The sequence below is a fragment of the Astatotilapia calliptera genome, chromosome 16 (genome assembly GCF_964374335.1).
Source record: "Astatotilapia calliptera chromosome 16, fAstCal68.1, whole genome shotgun sequence".
Taxonomy (NCBI): Eukaryota; Metazoa; Chordata; class Actinopteri; order Cichliformes; family Cichlidae; genus Astatotilapia; species Astatotilapia calliptera.
In genome coordinates this window covers 22,627,807-22,655,411 of record NC_137437.1, presented here as the reverse complement: position 1 = coordinate 22,655,411, position 27,605 = coordinate 22,627,807, and the positions used below count along the sequence as shown (strand labels likewise).

At 38.9% G+C, this 27,605-nt stretch overlaps 1 protein-coding gene across 19 annotated transcripts in view; it reads left to right on the top strand.

Annotated features, from left to right (window-relative positions):
* LOC145420915 (uncharacterized) overlaps positions 1 to 27,605 on the top strand; it is a 103,270-nt gene that overhangs the window by 43,097 nt on the left and 32,568 nt on the right. For 12 of the 19 annotated variants that reach the window (XR_013902146.1, XR_013902149.1, XR_013902145.1 and 9 more), the window contains 2 exons: positions 1,087 to 1,166; positions 1,277 to 3,428. Coding sequence is in view for 4 of the 19 variants with exons in the window: in XM_080290330.1 (XP_080146456.1) it covers positions 1,087 to 1,166 (80 nt within the window). In the remaining 15 variants the exon portion in view is untranslated. Of the gene's footprint in view, positions 1 to 1,086; positions 1,167 to 1,276; positions 3,429 to 10,322; positions 10,402 to 27,605 lie in introns of those variants that run through there. The other 7 variants (XR_013902148.1, XM_080290330.1, XM_080290327.1 and 4 more) reach the window with 2 other exon arrangements.

Sequence of the window (27,605 nt, the reverse complement as noted above, 5' to 3'; positions counted from 1 at the left end):
AATTTTATTAAGCTGTGCAGAAAGAGAAAATTTAGCTACTCTTTGATTAACATGAAATCATAGCCTCTCAGCATCTTGAGAACATCATCTGCTCAGTTAATTACCTTTTTCTCTTAATAGGATATTCTATCAGCCAACCAAAATTTATGTTTAGTTTATGTGCCGAATTTCATCACATTTCCAAAATGGAGGCATCTTGTAGTTTTTCATACATCATGCTCAAAGCTGTTTGTTTATGTTTAATCCGTTAAGTGTTTTGAAAGCTTCAAGATTAACAGTGTTTAAAACTGTTTAAAAGTGTTGTTTTGGGTTTTTTTTACATTCTCTTAGGGGTGCATGCAAATATATTCAATTGTTTTCTGATTTTTTTTGACAGATAAAAAACAGCCCAATTATTTTTATGAGCTGAGAGCTTGTCATGTTTTGAACTTCCATCCTCATTAAGGGTCCCTAACACCAGAGGACATGTGAATGTGCTAGGAGCACTACCAGAGAAAACAACAACCCCATGCTGCCAAAAGGATCCTCTCTCGCCCAGCCACCCTGTTAGAACCTCACAGCCCGTTTCAAATGAAATTAGCATAATTAAGAATTAACATGCATTAATTGTGATGCTTAATGCAAACTGAAGCTAAATGTGTCACTTACTGTAGATAAGCTGCTAAATGCTTTGTCACCTCCTCAGTAGTGCTTTGGGTGGCAGAAAATGTTTGGCCGACAACTACTGTAGGCAGATGCAAGACCAGAATATTACACATTGCATGCTCTTTATTACAAAGTACAGTTTACTTTTTCAATTTTTCTCCTCTACTTGATGTGATGCCCCTGTTTGCATGCTTTTTGGGGTTGCTGTGCCAAGCCAAGTTGTGTAAAGGCTTCTGCTACTTTTATGTCTGATAATCCTACTTAGGCTCTTCTTGAGCAGGCCCCACTTCTCTCCATATACGGAACACTGGAGTGGGTAAAAAAACAGAAAAGAACATTAACATTACATTTGGAATTTATTATCAGGCACACATCATTTTATGTCATGAAGTGATCCAAAAATATTTCAATTTCCAAGTCTTTTTTTTCTTCTTCCAACAGATGGCGCTGTGCTCCATTTGCCTTGATGACCCTTCACCTCCCATCTTGTGTAGCTGAACATGAATCACAGTTTTTGACAGGTAAATAAACAAAGATCCATTCGGTTGTAAAGACTGGCTGGCATGCTTGTATTTTAAAAGAAAAAAAAAATCAAGCAGCGTATTGATCAAGGACGTTTGTGATGTTGCAGAGATGGATTTATGACAAAGGAAGAAGAGACTTATGAAGTGCTGATTGGTGTAACCAGGACTCAACCTGGCAATAAAGTCTGGCATTTGGAGAGTACAGAGTGTGCGGAGGGTCATGCTGTACTTTGCCACTTTGAGTGGTTGTGGAGCTGTCCTTTTGGCTCTTGCTCTGTGGTCTGTCAGATGGAAGACTGATGAAAGAATGATCAAGGGAGATCAAAAAGATTTTTCCCGAAACCTCAAAAATGGCTGATGTACCAAACCTGTAACACTGCTGGACATTTTTCTGCAGGAGTTTAGTGTGGAAGTGCTCTGTGGACATTGCTGTTTTTAGATTGCTTTCATTTAAAACATGATATAGGCAACAAATTGCAATAGGGTGTACTGTGGCATGGGGATACTGTTGGAGTACTGTGTTTAGCTGGTTGTAATTCCTTGTATATTTTTATATTTTAAGTTTACAATAAGGTGACCCAACAGTCTCAATAGCTGTTGGATAGATTGCTCTGAATTATTTTAAAGACATGCATGGTACCCAGGAAGATAAAGTGGTATCCAGACTATTTAGTGCAGCCAGGTTCATTTTGGGTTTTACATGAAGTGTCTCAACAGTCATGAAATGCCATAACATGCTGACATACTAAACTATTAGGATTTTGAACACTGTAATCATTACCAATTACCTTTTAACATATTAGCCCAGTGACTGTAAGGAGAGCTTTACCTTCTAAGTAGTTTTTTTTAGTGTTAAATAACTTCATTTATCCAAACTGCTGACAGTATCACTATTTCAGTTATTTAATCTGTGAATTTTTTCAGGAGCGATGTAACCAGTGTATAAAACTTCATAGTTAGTGCATGACTTTTCTTTGCAAAACTACCATTCTATACCTTTATTTTGCAAAAAATACATCTTTCTCATCCACTGCACTACTGAATGTTTTCTCTTTTCGAACAAAGGAGAGGAGCTGTATGTTTGCAAAGAGCTGGGTGGGTTTTTTTTTTAACATTAATCTAGATTTAATATACATTCCAAAATGCATTTTCCCTATTAATTAAAAGTAAACCATGTATTGTATGGTACATTATCCCTCTAACGGCCCCATGTGGAGATTATGAAGTGGAAAACTAATGGTGCAGACTTTAGCATTTGGGTTTTGTCATTTACATATCTGTAAGGGGATGTCGATGTATGTGCAAATAAGCAGAACTTTATGTGTCCCGTGCTTTCTCTGCCGCCACCTTTGTCCTCCCCTTCCCCTCCCCAGTTTACAGAGGAAGTCAAAGAAGAAGTGTTGCCTCTCTCCCCTCAGCTAGAGAAGGTAATGAGATTCTGTGCACCCTCTATTACGAGGAGGATGAGAAATCTGATTATTAAGGAGAGGCATGTGGCAGTAAGAAAAATCTGTTTGTTTTTTTTTCTTATTGTATCACCCCAAGAAACAAAGGTGACCCCCATGTTCCATTCATTAAATCTTGCCTCCTCTAATTTATCAAGGTAAACTATCACAGTTTCTGCTGAGCTAATCAGAAATGGGAAAACTTGTTAGGTGTGCCTCAAAAGGACACATCGCAGGATTTGGATATCACTTCACATACTGAGTAGGGCCTAATTCATGCTTCCTATTGCACAATATATGTTTTTTGGACATTTGCATGAGCGCATTGTGCATTTTTTTCCACACAGGATACCTTAGGACAATGAGAATGAATTATGACCTCCATAACAGAACAAGTGTAATTATTTCAAGGACACAGAGTTGCTGCAGGTGTGTCTTCTGATGCAAATATCACAGAAAATAGAATTTTTTTGCGGTATATTGTGAGCCCACACTTATTGTTATTTATGGTAAAATTTCAATACCCAGGGACTGCAAAATTGAATTTAGCCACGAGAGAGGCAGAGAGAGAGGGATTCACAACAGAATCGTTATTACTGTTTGTGTTAATATTTGTCAAATATGTCATTCTCATGCGCTTAAAGAATAATTGTGTTAATGTGCTACAAATAATGTGAACTATGTTTGTAGATTAAAAAAATATTGTCTGCGGTCCCTGCATGAGACACGCATGTATCAAAACAATGTGCAAAACATAAGGTTCTGCTTTAAAAAAAAAAGCATGCCCCTTGAAGTAAAAAGGAGGAGAATCTCATTTTTTATGGTCCGAGAGTTGTTAAGAGCTATTTAGAGCTCTTTGGTGTGAGGGGGTTTTACCTTTGAGAGATGTGAAAAATGTCCCACCCATCAGCTAAGCTGAGTCATTGCTGTATGCCTAACCAGCAACGACTCCTGCACGTCCCTCCCCACAAATGTCACATGAGCTTATGTCAGGCAGCACTTGTGGCAAAGGCACTATACGGGGAAACAAATTAAACTGATTAGTTTACACAAGAAAGTGATCTATTTGCTAAGGAAGAGGGTACAGGTGTAAAACCAAACCTATGGTGCAGGTTTTCTAAACTGTGTTTTCACTGACTCTTGTTCCCTCGCTGGTAGGAAATTACTATGTGTTTAATTTATTTCAGAAAATTTAAAAATGATAGGCTTTTCTAACTTTCTAATCTGTAATAAACACAGTCTAATAGGCATATTTTTAATCCTATTGTGAGCCGATTAGACGCATGAATTCTGCAGGAGCCAGTGAGAAATTGGTATTTATTACTGAACTTGTAATCACACCACCAACCTGTCTCTGCAGCCCCTTGCCTTCTGACTAAGGCCGTGATGTGCACAGCAGGCTCACAAAGCTGCAGCCCCGGTTCAAATGACCCAGCTTAGCAAGCATGGCTGCTGTGACCCTCACATGACAAAGCCCCTGTGTAATTAATATGCACAGTGAAATGCTCCCTGCACAGCCACTAAAGCGATTGGAATCGTGCACAGGAAACATGTAATGGTGGATTCTCCATGGTGCATGGTTTAGTCAAGTGGCATCTGATTGCGAGCAAGTTCTTTTTTCTTTCCCGTTTTTTTTTTCCTTTTAACGTGCCTTAAGATTGAGATTAAGACTTTCTCCTCAAAGATGCAAATTAATCTTTAAAACTGGACATTTCCCAACATGGGGAGCTCAGTGGGGTGACGCTCCAGCCCACCGAGTTCATTTTAATCCCTATGGGCAATTATACTTTCAAATGATATCCCGAAGTTAAATCATGTTCACACTTAATTCATTTAAACACTACATTTTAGGCATGAAAGTCTCCTTGTCCTTCTCAAGACAAAACTGTTGTTTAATAGGATACAGTAGCCTCAGTGATAAGGATAGTTATGCTTTGTGCTGTTGATTAATTATGTGTTCTTTTTATTTTGTTGTTTATGTTCGTGTATGTGTGTGGGAGGCTAGATAAGGCAGATGATCAGACAGTACGGCACTCGGATGACATTTCTTTGTCTTTTCATATTTGGCTGATGGGATCGCATGTGTGAGCGCTGGCTTTATAGGCTTATTGTAAAAATAGCCAAATCAAAGATGGGCAGGGTCAGCAAACAGAGTTAGCCTTAATGCGGCTGCAACTCTTCCCTCAAATCCAGATGTGCGATTTTGATTAAGGATGTCATTCCCCTTATGAGAAAGGGAAAACAAATTGATTCTGGATGCTGCTTAAATGTTTATTGGCGTGGTCACTACGGTATCCGCAGAAGTACCGTAGCTGTATTTTTTTTTCCTAATTCAGAGTTAATTAATGATATGTGTGGACTATTGTTCCTCATTTTATAATGAATACATTACTGTACTGTCACTGACTCCATTGTGACAAATAGGTGGGTGGATGGATATAAAAAACATACATTGGTGGCTGCCAAGGGGTTAGATTTTGAATTAATTGAGGGAAATGAATTCAGTAGTAATAGGCCCTGACAGCAGACTGTGGCAGTTGTGATGGCAATGATTGATTGCTGATGCACACGCAGGCTTATGACAAACAATGCTTGTTTTGCACCTGATGTATTTTAAACCCTACTTGTGTGTTCATTAAAAATAAATACATAAAGTGACAAATAAATATACAGATTTAATTAATGACAATATGAAAATGTGTTCTTTCCTAGATTTGGAGTCTTTTTTTAAGGCATCCTTTGCTGTTGTTGCTGTGAAGATAGTGTATAGTACTAAGCTGAGTGCTTTCAGGGAGGCGGACTGGCCACCTCTATCCCTGACCCATTTGAGAGAGGGAGCCCTATCACAGCTCTCATCACGCTCTTGTAGTCAGAGCCTTCTGACAGCGGCGTAATGCTGATCAGATAGCTGTGTGGAGTCATTGCTTACATGTGTCACAACCACAGTCCATGATCATGTCAGAGTCATGCTGGGCGCCAGAGCCAGGCTCAGGGCTCAGTGGACCTGGCTGGTTTTGCAGCTGACATTTCCCCAGCATGACCAAGCTAGTCGAGCTCCAGTCACAGCCCCAGCTAATGCGCCTTTCATGGGCCCCGCAGCTCAGCGCTGGCAGCTGGAACGTGGGGGCACAGGTGCTGCCAGTCCCTGTTAGCTTTACAGTACCTCCCGGTGAGTCATAAACAATCCCAGCACGTGTCGACTCTGATACCTCTGCTTATTAGAAGTGTAATGAATACAGCACAAGTCTTTTGTGTGCGCAACTGTGATGGTGTTAGTCGAAGTAAAGTCCTGCCTTCTCTGCCTTTGATCGTTTTCAACCAGCAGCAGCAACAGTTCTGTGGAATCACGATAAATTTCACATTGTCAGTCAAATTTTGACAAAGTAGTTAGATTAGATGGCGCTGCTGCCACTTCATTTAATGTGAATTGCTACTTTTGGATGTCACATGCTTTGCCGTTGCTTTAAAAGACACATACTGATGGTTGTTGTTAATACAGCTAAACAGAGACTTGTGAAACATTCTTGTGAAACCAGATTGATTTATTGGTTCTTTGTGCTGGACACGATTATCTTCTTACTCTGGGGATCAGCCAGCTTCCCAAACAGATCTGGGTCCTGCCATGCAGTCATGACAGCTAAATTGCTTCACTCAAGAGGTTGTCCCCCCGTCCCTTTTACCATAGCCACTTGCAACTAGAGATATATGTTATAATTGTGCCCAGAGGAACTTGTAAGCTATATTGTGAATCTCTTTCTCTTCCAGAGCACAGTCCTTTGTGGCATCTAAAACTGGGAGGAGGAGGAGGGCAGGAGATGTATTCCCTCTTTGTACGAAGCAATATTGGATCACAGTTTCATAAAGTAGAACACCGTTTAGAATCACTTATTTTCTCTAGAGCTTTGTTTTTCCTCTCATGGCAAATCTACTGTACTTGCTCGGCGGATTGTATTAGCGCTAACAGTCGACATAGTTCGTGAAAATGATAAAAAGCCCAGGTCTTGTTTAATTATTCATAAAAACTTGTTGCAATTTAAAGCTGTATTTCAGGGGTTTACCCCCTTTTCTGTGAGAAACTACCAGCTTTTGAAGTGATGTCTTTTTCACATCCCTGAGCATTTTTAAGTGCAGGTGAACACGTTGCTAGGAAGACAGAAGTAAGAAGGATCTATAAATGGCTTCTACTCCTTTGGTGTCTGCAGTGGAGGTGGTGCAGGGGAGGGAAAGGGTTACTCACTGACCATTAGTGTGCTCAAGTGCAGTACATTCTATGGCCTGTCAACTCCTCGACTAATGTGTGAGGAAATATCTCTATTTTCTCCCTCAGTGAAAATTACCTGGTCTGACATGACTAAGAGTACGCAATGTTTAGACATTTTCTTTCCTTTTTTTGTGGTCTTTCTTTTTTTCTTTTTTTTCTTTAGAAAAGGTGTCATGTTAAAAATGGTGACATTTCGTTTTAAATAAATAGCAATTAATATCCTACAGAAATGAGAATTAAATGCAAAATTAATAGAAATAATGGAGTTTTTTCAAACATCTTTCCTTTCAATGCTGCAGTTGCAGTTGCTGTACATTGTAGTAATCAGAGCAACTAATAAAAACATAAATACAAGCTATGACAAAAGAGCTGTTTAGTTCTCTCCAACAAACTCCTGCCATAGGTAAAGCCACTTTATTTGACTCTTTACAGGCTAAAAAGTTGGAAAAACAGCCACTTATCCTCTTCTTTATGATGGTACTTTCTTACTGCTGTGTTTTTCTCCCAGTTAGATCAAAGAACAGGGAGGTTCTTGGAAAAAAAAAACATACTACATCCTCATCACATGATCGTCGCGAACAACAATTGTCTCTAAGTAATGCTGAGTTGTACGTAACTAACAAATGAGCCTCTCCATGCTTGTATGTTGAGTTAAGAGGTGCCGAGTGGCGAACAGAGTTACGTGTTCAGGGGTTTTAACCCCTGCTGTTCCTGTCTGTCCAACATCCCCACCGCCACCTACCTCACCCTCTCGCCCCCGCCCGAGCCCCCTCTGTTTTCTCAGCGCTCCGTTTCTTCATAGAGCCAATACAAACAGCATTATTTATGCTCTGCAAAACACTCCTTAATTACTCATGAACTGGCACACGCTCCAGAGTCCGCCGCTCCCTACCTCCCACCAACAGCCATTAAACACTCCCTAAAAGCTTGCTATTTGATATTAGCACACTTGAGCCTTTGAGAAGAAATAAAAAAAATAAAAAAATAAATCTGCGAGTGATTTACATATGCACAGCAGCTGATATTTATACTTGGCGGCATGTCCCTGAAGGGCTTGTCTTATTACCTCCATCCTCGGGTCCTTGCACTGAGACCAGGAAGGAAGGCAGGTGATTAATTCTGTACTCATGAGAAGCCAACAAGAGAAGGTTTTTTTTTCTCCTTCTTCTTCTTTCTCTTGCTCCTTTTTTTTGGAAAACATTTGTTCTCTTTATTTTATGGTTTCCTTTGCCTTTTTATTTTCATATCTAATTTTATTGTTCCCTTTTATAAAGGTTTACGTGTGATTAAGTGGTAATGTGGTTTAGGTACACGGTGCACTGCATGTAGATGATGTTTTATCCACTAATAAACAGCTGTTTAACTTTTCCACAGTTGTGGAGACACTCTTGAGCAGTTGTGTAGAGCACATGATGTCTTTGTACTTTGTCACAACACTAAGAAGAAAGTTGTCATTAGGCTTCTTGTTGCATTACAGTAACATATTTCATCCTAATGAGCTCTCAACCATCCCTTAGCGAATTTATGTTTAAATAAAATTCCTGTGCCGGATGTATGAAGTCTTTTTTTTATTTTATTTTTTACAATGATCCAGCTTTAAAGTTTATTAATTGATCATACAGATACTCTCAGATATATTGATAATGATGTCAAAGGCACACTCTTTACAGCACCTGCTCACAAGCTCACCCAGCAAATAAATCCAGTAGTATTTTTTATGCTTGCAGTTTAATTACCTGCACATGTTACTTCTAAAAAGCTGGCCAACCATTGAGCCAGATTATTATTATTTAAAACACCAAAACATAAATAAAATGTTCAACTTTGTCTCTAATTACAACATCAGATTGAAACGATAAAGCTATCAACTGCTCGCTCAGTGTGTTTAAAATCCTGCTGTCTAATTACTGCTTTAGTCCCATATCCCTATGACATGGCAGTGATAGATCATTATTTTTCCCTGCAATTTGTTATATTCTTTGCAATATAATTGGATCAGATTAATTATGATGATTAATGGATTCTTAGATTTCTGTGTGTGACCATTAATAGCAGAGGTTTAAAACAGGCAACACGTGCAAATTTAAACCACCAAAGCACAGTGGAGCTGCTTCTTGAACCTCTTTCTTCATCAAATGTGGTTGTTGTTTATTCTGAATGTTTTAAAATTGTATTGTGCTAATTTTGGGGGTGGGGGGGGCTACAAAAAAAGATTTTCCCTCATGTCTTGCAAGCATTGTATTAGTCCGTCAGCATCACTTGGTTTACTGCTGCATAATTTTAAAAAGGGACAGTAGTACTTTTGAGTTAAATTTCAATTTCAAGTTTATAACATGATAGTTTATTAATGAGAACTGAAACTGTTATCCAGTGCCCTAAATCTATATCATGGCTGCAATTTAGCTCTTCCAAAAAATACTGTCCAGTTATGGTGGATGGACAGTAGTCAATTCCCTGTGCATGGGAATGGCTCATTAACGGGGCGAGGCGAGCAGCGTGCGTTTGTATATGGCTGCCGTTGGTCGACGTGCAGAATGGATTTATGGTGTCACTCAGCCCTGGAGAACGACTAATGAGGGTGCGCAGGCTAGCAGCGTCCGAGTGGGGTAATTCCACCCACCATCCATCCAGCAGAGGGGGGTTGGAGCGAGGGGGATGGGGGAGTTGTGGAAGGAGGACACATCCCTCATTACGTGAGTGTCTCAGGAGCTTTCTTTAATATTTTAATAAATAACATCAGCCCAACAAGAAATTAATGAATAGTATCATTAATAATGAGCCCCAGCCTTGTAGTGATAGGACAGATATTAAATTGAACCTATGTGGGGAGATCTCCTGAGACTCAGGATTTTTCCAGCAGCAAACAAGGCCAGTGAATGAGGCAGCCGTCCCTCCGTGCCAACAGCTTTTACAACAGGTTGAAAGTAATAAAGGAGGATTTTCCCAGCGATAGAGTTAAGCCCTAGGAAATCTGCTCATGTAGATCGCTATGAAAGGCACAGCCAAATGTGATCCTTAATTAAACTTTAATCAAGATAATTCTGTTTGCAGGAGAAGTAGTTTAAAAAAGGTGTCCCCAGCCCCCTGTTTCCATCCAGTCAACCTTCCTGCTTTGTGTTGTAGAGGTCATAACCCCACTTATGTGCTTTTTAAACTTGTGTGTGTTTGTTTGTTTGTTCAGTTTGTTTTCATTTGCAAAGCCTGGTATTGTGTCTTTGTATGGTTTTGCTTTAGCTTTACATTTGTCAGGATTTGATATTGTCTTTCTTTGTTTGGTCTTAGAACGTTTTGCCACCCCCACCCAACATTAGGAGGGAAACCAAATGCTCTTCTCTGCTAGAATTAAAAATTAGCCGAGTTATTATAATACACTGTGCCTATGCAGCATACATTTCAAAACTGTGTAAGACTGACATCTGAAGAAAATAAACTTCTTTCAATTTTTAGGCCTGACAGGTTCAAAACTCTTTAATGAACAAGCAGAAGAAGCCGGCTACACCAGACTTTTACATTGCAGCGATCATGTGTGAGTAATGGCGTTTGTTTTGCATCTTCCAAATACTATTATTACTGATAGAAAAGTATTAATTTTTGTACAGATATCTTTTCATTGTAATATATGCCACTTTTTAGCTACTAAATCTCAGTTATGCCTATCTTATTAACATACTACACAAATGGTTTGGTAGCTATGCAACAACTTATCTTAAAGGTAAAATACATTAATTTACACAGAGCAGATTTAGGTCATGCCATATTCATTTACATAATAGTATGCATTATCATAGCAGATAGACTACAGTATGAGGCAAAGTGCTTACACTTAATCATTGGCGTGTTACCTTATTACATGAAAAGTTAATGTATGTTTGTTGGATTCTCTAATGTGTACAGTATGTATTTTTTTCCACTTGCCTGCTAAAAGATGATAATACACACTGAGACTACAGTAGTGTCTTGTGTTAGCTAGTTTTGGGGGAATTCTTTTAGATTTTTTTAAAGCTGTATATCACAAGATCATATTCATATAGTTTTATCTGGGTTTTTCTTTTATAACATTTTCACCGTTGCACTGGTTTAAATATGATTATGTCAGAGCACTTTGTATTAAACCAGAAAAGTTGTGACAGCTTTTTAAAAATCAATATAAATGGAAAACAATGATACTCAAATAACTCACATCATATATTCATTTAAAAACACTAAAAAAACATTTTTATAATCTTCAAACTGAAAAATTTAATTGCTCTTGAAAACTGTTATTTTGTTATTTTTAATTAGGACAATGGCATATTGTTCCATCTACTGTGTTGCATGAGCTCATTGGAAAAAATGCTAAATGCTTTTCCCTTTTTTAAAAACAAAATATAATGTAAGGTGCCCATTAGTTTCAGGCCTCCGGTCCCTGTGTTTATTTTTATAACAGAATATGGTTTAGTGTTTTCTTGCAGAAATAAGCAAGGCCTTCCAGAAGCCTACGATGCTTCAAACCATGTAAATACTGTTCAGTGTTTAGGGGCAAATTTCCATAACATTTATACTAATGGACTTTCATACCATTACAGTTACTGGCCTTTGAAGTATGAGTTCATAACAGACTGAATACAGTAATCATGATTTCTTGAAACCGTTTCAAATATGAATATATCAAACCAAAACACAGTTTTATCTCCATTTTAAAGAGTTTGGGCATTTCTCACCCTGCTTCTACAAAGAAACATACTTTCTGGTGGTCCATTGTCACAAGGGGTCGCTGCAGCAGGTCACAGCAGGAGTTTTACAAATCTCATAAGCCCATATTTTATTTACAATAGAACACAGATTTTTTTTTTTTTTAATGTTTGAACTGAGAAAATTTACCAGTTTAAAAAGAAGTAATTTAATGACAACATAAAGTTGGGATGGGGCAACAGAAGAAGAAACGGTTGGAGGAACATTTTCAGGTCATTAGGTTAATTGGCAACAGGTCGGTAACATGATTTGGCAGAAATAAATAACTTAAAGAGGCAGAGTTTGACATAAGGAAGGATGAGAAGAGGTTTGCTGATCCGCAAAAAAAAGTGCATCTACAAATTGTGAAACAATCTGAGAGTTCCTCGGTGTATGTGAAGACTTCGATTATCTATCTAATTAAAAGATTCTGAGGAGCTGGAGAAATCTCTATGCGCAAAGGACAGGCCAAAAATCTATACCGGATGCTTGTGATTTTTGGGCCTTGAGGCAGCGCTGCATTGAAAACAGTCACAATTCCGTAATGGAAATCACTGCGTGGGCTCAGGAACACTTCCAGGAATCACCATCTGTGAACACAGTTCATCATTCAATCCACAAATGCAGGTTAAGAAGAAGCCACATGTAAACATGAACCAGAGACCAAAAGTTAATTTAACTTGGATACATTGGAAAAATTCACTGTGGTAAGACAACTTGAAACTTGAAATTCTTTTTGGAAAAACATCGACATTGCATTTTTCTGGACTAAAGAGTAGACGGGAGCATCAAGCTTATCAGCACCCGATTCAAAAACCTACATCTCTGATGTTATTGGATGGCCATTAGTGCGCATGGAATTGGTAGTTTGCACATCTGGAAAAGCACCATCAGTGTTGAAGGGTACATACAGGTTTTAAAAGCAACATAGGCTCCCATCCAGATGACTTCTTTTTTAGGGGAATGCCTTCCAGGTTTAAGCAAGACAATGCATCTGTTACAACAGGATGACTTTGCGGTTATTGACTGTTGATCAGCTAGGATCCTATAACAAGAATCAATTATTTTTGTAGTGTTTCAATTGTTTTTTTTCTTCTTTTTTTTCTTTTTTTCTTTTGCTGTTTCTTTAGAATGCTCAAATACGTTTTTGGATGATGCCCATTAGACGATTGCAGAGAGCAACCTTCAGAGAACTGAAACTTCAACACTTTCTCATGAATATTTGACTATTTGATCTGTGAACAGGTGGTCACTGTTTCCAGTTAATTAATTCAATGGCATTTTTACTACCTCTGACTTGTTTATTGCAATTTCATATCAAATATACATTATCAATTTAATTCCTGTTTTTTTTTTCACTAAAGAACGACTTTGTCTAAGAAGCTTTAATTAGTCATACGGAATTTCTCCCATGTGTAGTTTTGCTATGAATTGATCTATTTGAAGGTGAAGTCATTGCTAGCTTGAAACACCACTTTCAAAGTATTTTGCCAGCCCTGTAGATTTAGCAGCAAACGGTGTCTACTAACATAAGTTATAGAAAGTATTTATAAGCCTGTGCAACAGTTTACAGCCTCATGTCTGTTCTTTATGTTGCTTAGAGCCTGAAGATCTTCAGTGTTTAGTCCTTTTTTCTTGCTTATAAAGACTTTATTTTCAGCTTCTTTGTTTTTAAGGATGTTACATATGACAGGTAAAGAAATCCATGAATTTCTTACAGTTTTGTGTTTTAAAAAATGATTCTTAAATTATTGATAATCTTTAACAGACTGATGAACACCATCCATTATTACTTTTAAAAGCCTTAATCAGATGCTTTTGTCTGATAAACTAGGTTTTTCTTAGCATTACACAACTTTTCCTGCCCGTGTCCCAGTTTTTTTTTTAAGTTTGCTGCAGGCATCAGTTTTGCTTGGTGTAAATTAAAAATTTAGATATTTGAATTTCAACGCAACTGTTTCCTGTCTTGGAAACAAAAATCTTTATTACATATTGACTTTATGGCACAGTAATAGAGCTTTAATTAAATATTCTTGTAGTTTTGAATTTTTCTTTTAATATCCTTGAGCTAATACAACCAAACAGACACCTTTGAAAGTGCTGAGTTTTTTCTTGGAAATTTGGCTTGCCATTTCCGTTCTGTTTGGACCATATGTCCCTGCCACCTACAATATTTATTCATTCCCCACTGTATAAGAAAAATACCAGTTTTTCCTTCATAATGAAAAGTGGATTACTGTGAATCACAGGAAAGCATCGCCAGCTGTCACAGAGAAATGAGACCATGCTGGCCAGTGTCTATGATGATTAAAAAACACATTTAGGAATTAATGATTAATTAGCTCGTATTTGTTTCTATGAAAAGCAGCAGTGGAACTGGTCAGTATAAGGTTATTAATGATCATATAAATAGTTCACAATGTTTATTATTAGTAACATTTGTTCAACAGGTGGAACTAAAAGTTTGGAAAACAAAAAATTGCACTGTATTTCTATACCGAAGTGTGGTGCAAAGATATTGATGAGAAGCTGTCCTGGTGTGTAGTGTGTAAAAAGGGACAGTGCTACTTCAGAGTTAAAGAAAAAAACAAAACAAAAACGCTGCAGTCTTCACCACCTGAAGAATTAGCAGTGGGGTTTGACTGATTACAGTGCAGCCACTGCTTGTTTGGTTGCCTCCTCTAAAAGCAATACTCAGCAGAACATTGCTTTTTCTCCTTCACATTGTGCTTTCTGCATGAGTAATTGCATCCTTGATTTCTGAGGTGCAGTTGTACAGCTTCCACAATAGAAAAATCATAAGATCATTAGAGGCTCCTACCCCTTGAAAGGAGTTGCTTTCATTGAGGTGATTTTTAAAATAGCTTAATATGAATAAAACATCTGTTTGTACAATAAAGAGGTTCACATCTCCATTTCTGTTAATACTATATTGAGCTTGCTGTATCAAGACTACAGCTATATTGAGCTACACTTGTTCAGCATGCTGTAGGAGTCTGACCAGACAAAGACAAATCACAAGCTCTCCAGTATCCATAGTGCTGTACATCCTTTAATCATAATGACTAAACAATGAACAACACTGGGCTCGTGGCATTGGATTAACAAAAGCAGCGAGGCTCCCTTTTTCCTCCTTCATGCTGCTGATGGAATGACTAATGCACGCGGGGTCACGGTGTAAAACTGTTGCCCCAAGGTCAGCGTACTGACACTTAATTGTTTGTCCTGTCATGTGTCACTTCCTTGAAATTTCATATCTGACCCTTGTTAGCCCCGAGTTTCTGTTTTAATCCCCAGTGTGACAGAAAGATCAGAACTGTGCTGTGATCAAGATGTGTCAGATTACTTGTGTTGGGTCCTGTCATTTTGATGCAATGCAGGCCCCAGATACTTGTCTGTCATGTGCAGACTGAGGCATTGTCTCGTTCTTTAAAGTTGTTTTCTTGATGTTTGTCTTAGGGCATCAACAACTTACTTGAAAAACTGGCTTAGATAGTTTAATGTACAGAAGTGCTTTTTTGTAGCTGAACACGGGTCACTGGGAATATTGTGTCTCCTTTCTTTTTCAAATTATTTTCCCAAATCAATCTCATCTATTACAATTACATTGTATGTACATTGTAATAAATTTTAGAAATTGTATTATTTAGGTCTGAAATTAAGTTCAGCATCTTTAATTTTATTTGTTCATGGGGAACATTATGCCCATTTCGATGAAGGTTTTATGCACCTTACCTCTTAGAGTTTTGAGGGAACAGCTAAAAACAATAGAAATTGGATTATAAATGGAAAGGTACATCAATCACAGCACACAGGTAATATTGCTTTTTCACCCGACAAGCTACTGCAGGAAAACGAGCTACTACATGAATCTTCAGTTAGTTAAATTCTGCATTTTATGGGCGGCCATTTTTAAAAAATTATATATCACAGTTACACATTTATTCTGCGCTTGTTTGATCAATTTTTATGTGTGCACTGTAAACGTGCATCACAGTTTAAAGAATCAGTGATTCGGCTCTGAGGGTTTTCACAGTCCGTAGCTTTGCAATGTATTTGGTGAGGGGTTGTTACAGATAAGTTGAGTGTAGGCCAAAATGAGTGTTTAATTCGTACCGGATGGGACTCACCACTGGTATAGGTTAGCTGGAGGTAAAGTGCTTTTTTAACCCATTGAAAAGATTATTTAAATTATCCTTATCCTTTTTTTAAATAAACCTTTGACATTTGACCTTTACATCAATTTTCATTTTCACCTGTCAACGGGCGTACACTTGTACAAACGTCTGTATATGCAGATGGGGCGATAATTCAAACATCTATCCTCTTTCAGCAACACACTAAAGTCTTACTGATGCTGTTATCTTCAGTTTGATTTAAAAAAAAACAACCATCTACTTATATAACTGATTTGTGCGACACATTTTTATCTTTTTTAATCCTGACCTATTTTGCAAACAAGTACACAAACTGAAACACCACAGGGCATTTACAAATCAGTCTAAAAATCCTTGCAAACTCTATTATCTGTAATTTATGATGTCTTTTTTCCCCACTCCTGCAGTTCCCCATGTGCAACACTGTGAGGTTATCACCAAAGACTTAACAAATGATGTGCTTGTGTTTGTATGAATGTATTGATCAGTGGTGTATTTGGGCAGATATCTTTCTTTATTTAGGATGGCAGGCTTGCAGGCAGGAACGCTGTCTCTCTCCTTCATGCCATGTCTTCTGCTTTTTGCCTCACTGGCTTCCCTAACTGCCCCGCTTTATTGAATAAATTCAGGCTGTCACTTCCCATGCTGGTGGAATAACTCAAACACAGCATATAATAATACAGGAAAAGTAGGATAAAATAATCTTGTCATGGCTGTAAAAGTGATTGCTTGAAGCCATAGTCAGCAATCAATACACTAATTCCATAATTTATACTTGCAGCAATTGAGGAGGAAGGAAGCTCTGATATGGTATTTCTTGGCTCACTGACCAACTTTGACCTTCAGTAGAAGTGAAGAGTGGGATTATTGTGTTGTTGGGCTCAAAGAAATCACCTACAAGTGTTGAGAGGCAATGTCTGACATTTTATGTTCAGGTCCGAAACCTAAACTGATTAATTCTTGGTAAGCACCAGCTCTTGAGCTTTCACTATCTTTATGACAGCAAATCCCTGACACTCAGCTGACAGAGTGAAACGTAAAAGCTGGCCAGTGATTTTCTCTAACTTATTTCTTTTATCCTTTCTTTTTATGGAAGGGGAAGTACCTTTCTTTTCCTCCCTGGAGCAAGAAGATTTTTCACCAAAGCAGAAACTCATTATCAGTTCCTCATTCTGTCTGCTTCACTTTTCAGAGGTTGCCTTTCATATGCTACTTCAGTTTCCATTAATTATGTCTTTTTATGGGTCATTTCAGCCTCCACTTTATGGCTAAGACTGCATGCAGATAGTACCCAAGTAGATATTGCAGCAAACTACAATGTTTATTTGCATTTGCTCAGAAATGTTTCAACAGATCCCTCCTCAGAAGTGTACAACACTGCTGCTATTACTAGGGCAGGCCCCACATAAAATCCATGAGGAGCAGAATACCGGAAGGCATCAGAAGTTTCTCTGAAAAGAAGAAATTGATTGCAATTAGCAGAGAGATTTTTTCAAGTGTTTTTCTCCCCCCTCTAGTGATGCTAATAACTTAATGATCCCCACACACAAAAAAATGCATGCAATTTGCCCCGATTAGATTTAACCATATTGTATACTTATGTGCTACAGATTTCCAATCACTGAAGGTCTGATTGTGCGTCACTCATTGTATAGTAAATAATGGCGTCAACAGCCAGAAAAATAGCACACCTACTCTAAAAGAGTTGCTGTCAAACCGGAGCAAAATGTGATATATACTTAATGCGTTGTTAAAGTTGAGTCAAACTTTTCTGTTACTGTCAGTGTCTCAGGTTTTTCTTTGTGCCATGCAAAAGCTACTATAATTACCAGCTGCATTAGTGTAGCGGGTACTATTTCCATCAGCTCTGAGTCTCTGTGTGGGTGTCATTATGGCAAAATGTGGTCCCAGAGACACCTACTGAACTGGGAAAAACCTCAAAGAAGCTGTTGAGTGCTTTGGGTTTTTTTTTTTTTATGTCTGTCCGTAGAGTACTCACAAGTACTGAATACTTATGTAGCATTGTAGTACTGTCTGCTAGGTGCTAATAATTCAAAATGTCAGCAACTTGATAAAAGTGGAAAGACATTGTGAAGAATCCTTCAATAAATGCTTCCAAGTGTGATGACAGAAACTGTCTCCTTCGTCAAAAGTGTTTTAATTTTATTTTCTGCCAGTTTGTGACAGCAAAGACCAGATAGTGATCACTTCACAGAAAAATAATGGTATACATAGCTGCCATGAACTGAACAAATATTGAATTTATTAGTTTGAATAGCATATCATTTTTCCAAATCTCCTTAATCCTAATTGTTTAATGAAAAACAGTTACCCTTTAAATGCAGGGGGTCATTGGGAGACTGGACTGTATCCCTGCAGAAACAGGGTGAGAGGTGTGGTACACCCTCGACAGGTCGCCAGTCCATAACGGGCCTGACGCAGACACCGACAGGGCTGACATTCACGCTCACACTCACACCAAGGGCCAATTTGGAATCACCAGTTAACCTAACACACGTGTCTTTAGACTGCAGGAGGAAAACAAAGCCCCTGTAGAAAGGGGAACCACGGGATCAGGGAAAACAGGACACTTCACATAGAAAGCCTCTGGGTATGTTTGGAGCTTGCATGCTGTGTGGCTGCAGTGCTAACTACTGCACCACCAAGCCACCATGAAAAAAATTGTATATCTTTAAATCAACCCCAGTAATTTCAACTCCAGCGATAGCCCTTCCCTGCCAAACCAGACCTCAAGCCAATATTCTAACCCGGTGAGACCCAATTATAAAGCCCTGCAAACAGTGACTGTGCAGTCCATAAGCTCTGTAGGTAGATCGAGGTAGTCTAAATCAGCAGGGGGCAGTGGCCCATAAGACCCCTGCCAAGCTATTGAGAGCAGATGGAACTTGGAGTGTCATAATGATCACTAAATGTCTGTGATGTTCAGTTACAGCGGGAGATTGGCAAGGAGGTGCATGACCTTTGGTAGACTGACCTACTGGCTGACTCCTGAGGAGGAGGTACTATAACACAAGAGTCAACATTCAAAAAGAAAAGAGGCAAATGAACAAAAATGACTTGTTTATAGCGCATGAGTAAAGTATCCCTATGCTTTATTGATTTACTGCCCATATGTGTGCATCTAAGCACAAGACCATAATGTGTGTGTGGGTGTGTCTGCTATGGACAAAGTGGCGTGGTAGTGGAGTAGGGGTGGGGGGATAAAACGGGAGGGGTGTGACAGACAGAGATCTCACCTCACACTTCACGTCCCAAATAGATTAAAGGAATTTTTCCTTCGGATTCTGGCTTTCCCACTGCTGCCTGAAGCAGAATGAGCACTTGTGAGGATAATTAAAAATGATGATATAAAATGACAGAGACATGATTTCTGCCTGCAGCAAGAGGTCTCTGAAGACAGTCTAACCAAACCGTCATGCCACCACTATTCTGTTTTACATGACTGTTTCACCTTACTAAATTGATACCACGTAAATACTCTATTGAATTAAAGTTTGATTAACAATGGTGACTCAAGGTTACTCTCTATTGATGGAAGTACCCCCGTCATGGTGGTTAAGTTGGGGTGCGTCATTATTGTTAGACTATTGTGAGTCTTTTTTTTTATATAGACAGAATGGACTTTTAAGTCATTAAGTGTGTTTTAACCCCAACAAATTTAGCATTTATGAGCAGTTAACAGTTTCTCTTTTACAGGAGAATGGAAATAAATATCCAAAACTGCTTATAACATGTACAGCTTTCACCTATATTTATATATTATTCCCTTTCTAAAAATGCCATTTTTCTATTTGGATTACATGAACAACTTTTGATTTTAAAGAAGTGTCTAAATATCATTATAGAAATCTGTGTAGCTCCACTTTTTTCCACTTGTGCACAGGTGAGACGATAATGTCAAACTAATTATCTCAGTGAAGAGTAGGAAAATGGGAGAGAGCTCAGCTTTTGATTATTCATGAGTTTTGAAAGTTTCATAATATCTAAACGCTTTAATTTGGGATAAAAATGGTGGCCTGACTATTTAAAAATTCATTATTGGACGTAATACACAATTAAGAGTAAGTTATCCCTCTGTAAATAGATCATTTGCATCTCAGGTTACTGAACTTGCTCGACATGTGTTGCGCTGGCCGTGTATCAGAATCGTTTGATTGGTGTGGTTTATTTGAAGCAGTCGACAGCTGTCAATAAGAGCAGCAAGGGGGCGAAGGGTTAGATATGGGCTTGGTGGGGGGATGGTAAAACACTAAACCCCCCACTAGGGTCCTTCTAAGGATAAATATTGATTGCGGACAGTTTTAATTACTTTCCTAAATTGAGCAATTTTGGTTTTCCCAGTTGGCTCCCTGTGAAAAATCCATGTAAGGCTCTACATTGAGGGAAAGGAAAGGAAGAGTTGGCGCACCATAAATCACTGCAGATACATAATTCATTGGAAGCATGTGAAAAGGACAAGACAAGATGCTTTGGATCATTGAAAACAGCATCGCCACTGGTCTTTTCATGTAGTCAATCTCCCCCTTTGTTTGCTTTGCCCTCAAAAATTTGTTACCTTATTCGACTTGCACTCTCTTCCAAATAATTCTGACTGGCGAAGGTGATCCCTTTCAGTTTTATTCTGGTGTTTTGCTTTCATTTCTGACCCCCATTGATACTTCAACAGAGCAAATGCCAATATTTAATTAAACATGAAAAATTATTCACTGCTGTGATGCTGACTAGTATTTCTGACATTCATGTGTCTAGGCATCTTTTGAAAGGCTTTACTCTGCTAATGTTTGGTCCAGTTTTGTCAGCATAGAAAAAATTTTCTTTCACAGTCTTTCAGTATCACTCCAGAATTTGGATTCTATTTAATTATGCATATTTCATTGACATCTAAGTTGCATGGCTGTTGTGCTTTTCAAAGGGCTGGCTGCTAAGAAGGGCAAGACTTTATATTGGAGTTGTAATATCTTCATCTTGATCATATGTAATGCATGGCAACTTTGCCTTATGAGACTTTCCACACAAGTTTGTTATCTATTACAGTGAAATGAAATAAAGTATTTTCATTCAAGAGGCATGTATGAACGTCCAGCTCAAGTGCAGTTCAAACTCATGCCCTCTCACTCCGGCGGACCATTTCTCATATCATTGAGCTACTTAACAAATCAACAAACTGTGCACATCACCGATAGGCAATGATTAGTTCTGGGGGCTCTGCAACTGTGCAACAAATGACATGTAATTTACATGTCTATAATTTTTAATGGGTATAATGTGGTTTATATTAGAGTTTATACTATACTGCTATGCTTATACAACATCAACATCTGTCTGTCTGTGGTTTAGTTTTTGTTGTCATACTGAACCCATTTAGATAATGTTGCCATATTTGCTTGGATGCTGATATAATTCATTTTTCCTTACACTATCTACAAAAGCACAAATGCTCTTAATGGCATCATGCTAAGATAGTTAGAAAGATAAACACTGACTTTACAAAACTTACAGGTAGCCTATAGCGTTTAACCTTGATGTTTATTGACTTCTCTAGTGTTGCTAAAAATTTCCTCTATGTGAGAAAAGTCCTGTAAAGTTAGTCATTCACCACAACTCATTTTAAGTAAGAGATGAATACCAAATATATGCTATGGCAGACTGTTTAATAGGTGTCTGGACATTTTACCAAAATCCACAAATGTCAACTTCATGCTTCCCTGGAGGAAAAGTCAGAGAATCACTGAAGTCATTTCCATTCATTCTCTGCATAAGCTTAACCCCAAGAACATCCTTCTGATTAAATAGCTTAAGCCCGCATTCTGTCTGAAGGCCAGCAGATGGCAATAGCTATGGTTGCAAAAAGACTTTCTTCCTATGGAAAAACAGCTTTCTGCCTTGAACTCTGTAAAGTCTTTTCTGCTTAGTTAACACGCTCATTCACTCAGTTTTGGTTATATTGAACAAACACAAAGCCTATTTTAAAAAGCTTTCTCGCGCTACGTTTCAAAATGGAGGATTATTTGTAGTGTGAAACACATGCTCATTGGTTAATGGCTTGTCAATCACAAATCAGTAGCCAATGACAGTGTGTTTGTTTCTTTGCCACACATTGATATTATGGTAGCTAGATCTACCTTTTATTCTGTGATGGACAGAGATTTCACAGAAAATGAATTAAATGCCAAACATGGCAGATAACTGGAAGGTTAATCATTGTCCATAACTTGCTAGCCACTAGTTACTTGTATGTTAGCCAGACTTATAGGTAAAAAGCAAGATGCAAGTGAGCCTCTGAACTTTTTTCTGTCAGAAAACCCTTTGCCTGTTTCTTTATAAACTATAGCAATAGAGGTAGCTTTGGTAGCTTGCGTGTATAATAATATGCCGCTTAGCCGCAAGCAGCTGTTAATGCCTGGTTATTGTGTGCTGGTTTAGTGAAAGCTGTAATGTTTAAAGTTCAAGTAAACAATGAACTGGAATAATAAATTACAGCACTTTCAATCGATCGTGCCTTCTGTGCCGTCCATTTTTATATGAAATTGTGGACTTGTCATTTATGTTTTGAAATTTAGAAGTAGCAAGCTCTCCGTGGCTGTGTCACAACAGGCTGTAAATGGCAGCATCCACTCCTCCTTCCTCAGGGGTGCAGTCTCGCTTCGGCTTGCCTGCGGGAGAGGGAGCACAGCATCCCGCTGCTCATCTGTCCCAAATTCACTCAGCCAGACCTTCTCCCCTGATACCAACTCTACATAATAAGAACAGATTTGTCACTGGAATAACATGTTTGGGGTTTCTGAGCAAAGCATTTCACTGCAGCATTGTAAAGACCCCTGTACTGACCCTTGCAAAGAGTCACAGGAAGAAGAATTTTTACACTCTGTTCATCAGAGATTCCACTAACAATTGGCTTCGAGAGTGGAAAGTGGCCGGAGCGCTGACCTTAATCTAAAGGGCTGTGCTGTTGTAATCAGAGGTGAGTCTGGTCAGCTGTGCTATACCAGCCCGTTGTCCGTCCATAACACGATGCCAGCTGGGGAATGCATACAAAGTGAAGCATTAAATGTAAATACTCCAAGTGTAGCGTCTCAGTCACTGGGGAGCTTGTAGACCTCTTATAGGCTGGTGCGATTTATTCACTGAAAATACAACATCTCACTTGTTTTCATTGGATACACATGAAAATGATGTAAAATATATAGATATACATGAAGCTGATGTTGCACAGGCAGCAAACCTATTTGCTCTTAGCATTGATGCCTACCAAGCATCATGTTTTCATGCCTTCTCCTTCTTTATCAGTAGAATAATGCAAACAAAAGGAGAGAACTCTTGAATGGTGTGTGCTGCAGTCACTTATTGTTGTTTGACGTGTCTGTTGTTTTATGGTATCTGGCCTTTTTCGCATTGTTATTCATGTGAGTGAATCAGCATATATAAAGTACATCAATAGTGTAAACACTTTGCCTAACCCTGCAGATGATGAGGGTTGTTCTTAAACAAACTCAAATGAATAAATAATATGTCAAAGAAGTGCTTATTCTCAAATCCATAAATTACTTCTGCAAGCTTTCCAGGCCCTCCATGACATCGGTGTGTGAGTGAGAGTCCCACCTGTGATTACGTCCTGCTACTTCTTATGCACCAGACTGACAAGCCTATATTGGAGAGAGGCGTGATGGGGGTGGAGGGGAAGACAAGCCCCTCGCTCTTGAGTGCTAATGGATGATTGGAGGCAGGATAGGAAGCTTCAGTTCTCTCTTTTATCCTGGCCTGCTTTGACCCTGAGAGCCAGCAGTAATCGGTCCGGCAGAGGGGGTAATCATTCCCCGCGTGCAGACTCTGATAAGTTGGAACACCTTCCCTAAGCAGCGGAGGGAGCTCCCGCGGCCTCCCTGGTTATCGCTGTCCCCGGCACACCTTCAAGAGGCTGCGTTGCCTCCTCTCCCAGCCTCAAAGGCTCCATCAACAGCAGCTCTCTGGCTCGCTTTCATCTGACAGAGCACATAAGCCGGTGAAAGGGAGAAAAAAATAAACTGGGTTCTATCTCTCAAATTGTGATCTTATGAATTCGATTTGGTCACTTTTAAAATGTAACCGCACAATTTGTTATTTTCCCCCGTTTCCCTTTCTCTGTTAATATCTGTGGCGATAAATTGGTTCAATTGACAGGCTCTTTTTTTTTTGTTGTTGTTGTCGGGTGCTTCTTTATTTGAGATAAGGTAGCAAACTGTGGTCACCTGAATCGGCTGAGAACTTCTCTGAGGCTTGAATGCTCTTGCTCAACACTTTCATGTAAGCCACTGTGAAAATTGTTTGGCTTATTTTGTTGAGGAAAATCCTCGTGTTTTGCTTGATTACATTTTGTTATGGTTTTCCTCCCATTTTTCAGAGAACTTCTTAAGCCTGCCGAGATTACTGTTTAATAGGGATGATATTGTGCTGGCTTTATTGGCTATTTGCAGCTGCACCGCCGGTTCATTTAATAGCCCCGCTGGTTGTTAAAGGGATTACACAGCTGCCACACTCTAGAGTCTACAGTGGGCCTCTGGTGGGGGGAAAAAAAGAGTATTGGCTGAAAAGGAGGACAGAAGGAAAAATAATTTCTTATAGTTTTTCAGGAACATGTGATCAGATATGCAAAGTTTGCCTGCCACATTCAAATTACCTGTTCGCCCCTTTGTGATCTGGCTCTGATGATTTCCCTTTCCATATCAAAGTGACCTTTAGAAGGCCAGAGGCTCTACCCACCATTGATTAAATAAATTGATCGCCATACATTCAAAGGATATTAATTAGACATGGAAAACAAGTGAATGAACACAAATAGCTTTTAGTTTAAATGCAATAGCAAATAAAACACTGAGGGAGAATGAGAGGAAGCAGAGTAACACATGAGCAGCACAAGACTGTTAATGTAATTATGAACTTAAAAAGCTAGTCCAGCAACTTAAACTTGTACAAAGTGCCCTGAAAATATTACATCCTTTTCTACATCTGTCATTTCTTTTGCGTTTTAACATATTCTTAATACTTTTACAAGGCAAAGCAAATTAGTGTTATTAATTATACATTGTAGTTTCAGGATCAATATGTAACGTGACTGAATATGCCATTTTTGAAGAGGATGCATGCTGACATGTCGTACTTTAGTGGCCTGTGACTTGTCGGTGTCAAAGGCAGCTGCCAAATAGGTTTCAATCGAGAGGGCAGAGTCATACAATTTGTGCCAAAGCTAACAGCTGTTAACTACACAACCTTTGGGCTATGAACTGCAGCTCTGTCCATTGTCAGTCTTTCCAGAGTTAAATATTCCAGGAGGAATTTGTTTCAACAAGGCCATACATAACGGGTGAAAACCCTTTACACCAATATTGCTCTCAAAATTGGCAGCACGAGAAGGAGGGACATGAGGGATGCTTGAGAGTGGTAACCTATCCCTCTCAGCCCCCTGGGAGCCACTTGGCCAGCTTTCATCCACATAATTATAATAAATTTGACATTTCATAGATAATATTGATTTCTTTATTTTAGCATTTCACCATAGGTGACAGTCTAGTGTCAAGAATGAAATTTCTATTGATCTTCTGCGCATTAATCCCTCATGTGTATGTGATCATTTTTATAAGACCTTTTACTGCACATAAATCAATATTTCATATTTCCAGCCATGCCAGAGGAGATGTCATATTTGTAAACTGTGTCTTGACACTAGCAATTCCTTTCTTGTTCAGCTGCAACTGTGCAAGACCAGTCAATTTGGGGTGGTGGGAGCAGGGGCACAAGGGAGGAGGGGAGGAGGATGAGGGAAGAGAATTTGCAGTCTGTGGCTTGGTCTGGTTGCGAGGAGCCGATCCCCCTACGAGAGAGACGTACTGCAGCATTGGTGATGAAATATAATTTAGATTTAATTAGCTTGCAATGTGGTAAACTGGTGTTCATTGATTAGCTCAGTGTTAGTCTGTTCAGTTATCAAATTTCAGGCCATATTTCTATGTATATGTCTGTTAAACATATAAAAAGGTTTGTGCAATTTAAAATAAAAAAGATACAAAGCATAAAAATATTGTTTTGGGATTTTTTTTGTTTTTTCATATGCACAAGAATAAATTTTGCCCGTGCAACATGCAGGAAGTGTCAGAATGAGTGGCTTGTTTTCCAAGATGATCTAAAATAGAATATCTTCACATGCAGGAATGTTGCTCTCAGCTGCAGTATAACATGACAATAGCCATGGAGAATGCACAACTGTTTGGTAAAAAATATGATCACCTGAACGGTACAGACACCTGACCTTTTCTCAGTCTCCCTTAACATGTCCCTTCCATACAATCAGTGTGAGAGCGCCGTGCAAGAAAGGCCAGTCCATTAAGAGAATATGCTAATTTTGCCATCCGCTCCTAATTGATGCCATTTTACCAAGTAAACAAGACTTCTGTCTACAATGGATGTGTTTCTGCCAGTTAAAAGGATATTTCAGATCGGCTTTTTCCTGTAATTTTCTCTCTGAGAGCTATTGGTGTGCCATTATTGCAAATTATAAGTCTCTCCTTTTGAAGAGAGGTGCTATTCTTGCTGTTTTTTCCCCTCCTTAAAGGCCATCCACTATTTTTTATCAGTCACTGGAGAATTTTCATTCACGTGAAAAGGTGTCAGTGCCTGACTGTTTGAGCATGATGACAGACACCCGGTAGAAGTGTGAGTGACTGCCTGACACCATAGAGGTTTGTCAATGATGTCAACGGCACTCTAGCAGCTAACACAGTATTGTCCCAGACACTCTACAGGACAGCACCATAATATGGGATGTGGAGAGGGCGTGATGTGTTATCTTCACAACCTCTCTCCCATCCTTCAGTCTTTACCACAGGCCATGACTGAAGGTCTGTGAGGCTCCCCCGATGCGCTGGGTTGCCTATATTCATCTTCCCTGTCAGCCATGTAATGCTATATGAGCTTGTTCCTCCATTCAAGTAATGCTGATGAATTTGCTGTCCAAATGTCTTTCACTCCACTTTGTTGAAACAGCGGGATAGACCCATCACAATGTACCTTTGGGTCTGACCATAAATGATCATTTCTCCCCTTCTGCCAAATTGTTCTTTAGCAAAAAGGCTATCAAAGTCTGCGTGTGTGTGTGTGTGTGTGTGTGTGTGTGTGTGTGTGTGTGTGTGTGTGTGTGTGTGTGTGTGTATATACAGGGGGGGTGCATGGCTGGGCAGGCGAGGTTGACTGGCACTCAGTGCTAAACTGTCTCTCTAAGGAAAGGGCTGTTTAAAAGGCAGGAGCTGGCGGCGGAGCAGACCTCTCAGCTCCCTGTCTAAATACTGCCTCTGTGTGACTGACAGCAAGGCAACAGCACACTGGCATTCTCCTTTCAGCCACTCAGCAACGCTTTAACAAAAACCACAGGATTTAACATAAAACTCAGCTCAGAGTGTCACCTAACGCTCCATTTCTGCCCTGCAGTTCTTTAATTATTTAACATGACATGATTTCCTTTTGTTGTTGCTGCTGAACATCGATATTCCCTCTCGCAGCAAAAGTAGTAACGTGTGAATTCATTAGGATCGTTTAAATAACAATTATTTTCTGCTGCGCATAAGAGCAAAATACCTACATGCGACAATATACTGGCATTTTTTCTATTCCGAGTAATATAAGCTTAGGAAAACTCTTCCTTTGTATTCTGAATTTCACTACTTGGAAGCGGTACAAGTGTCCTTCATCTTTGATTTATTGTTATTTGTTTAGAAATTGACCTTTTGAAATTAAATTTTAAAATATATAAAATGTTATTTTCCCATACAAGGAGACAAACAAGAGTCATCAACAGGCAAAAAGAAGACATTGTAAA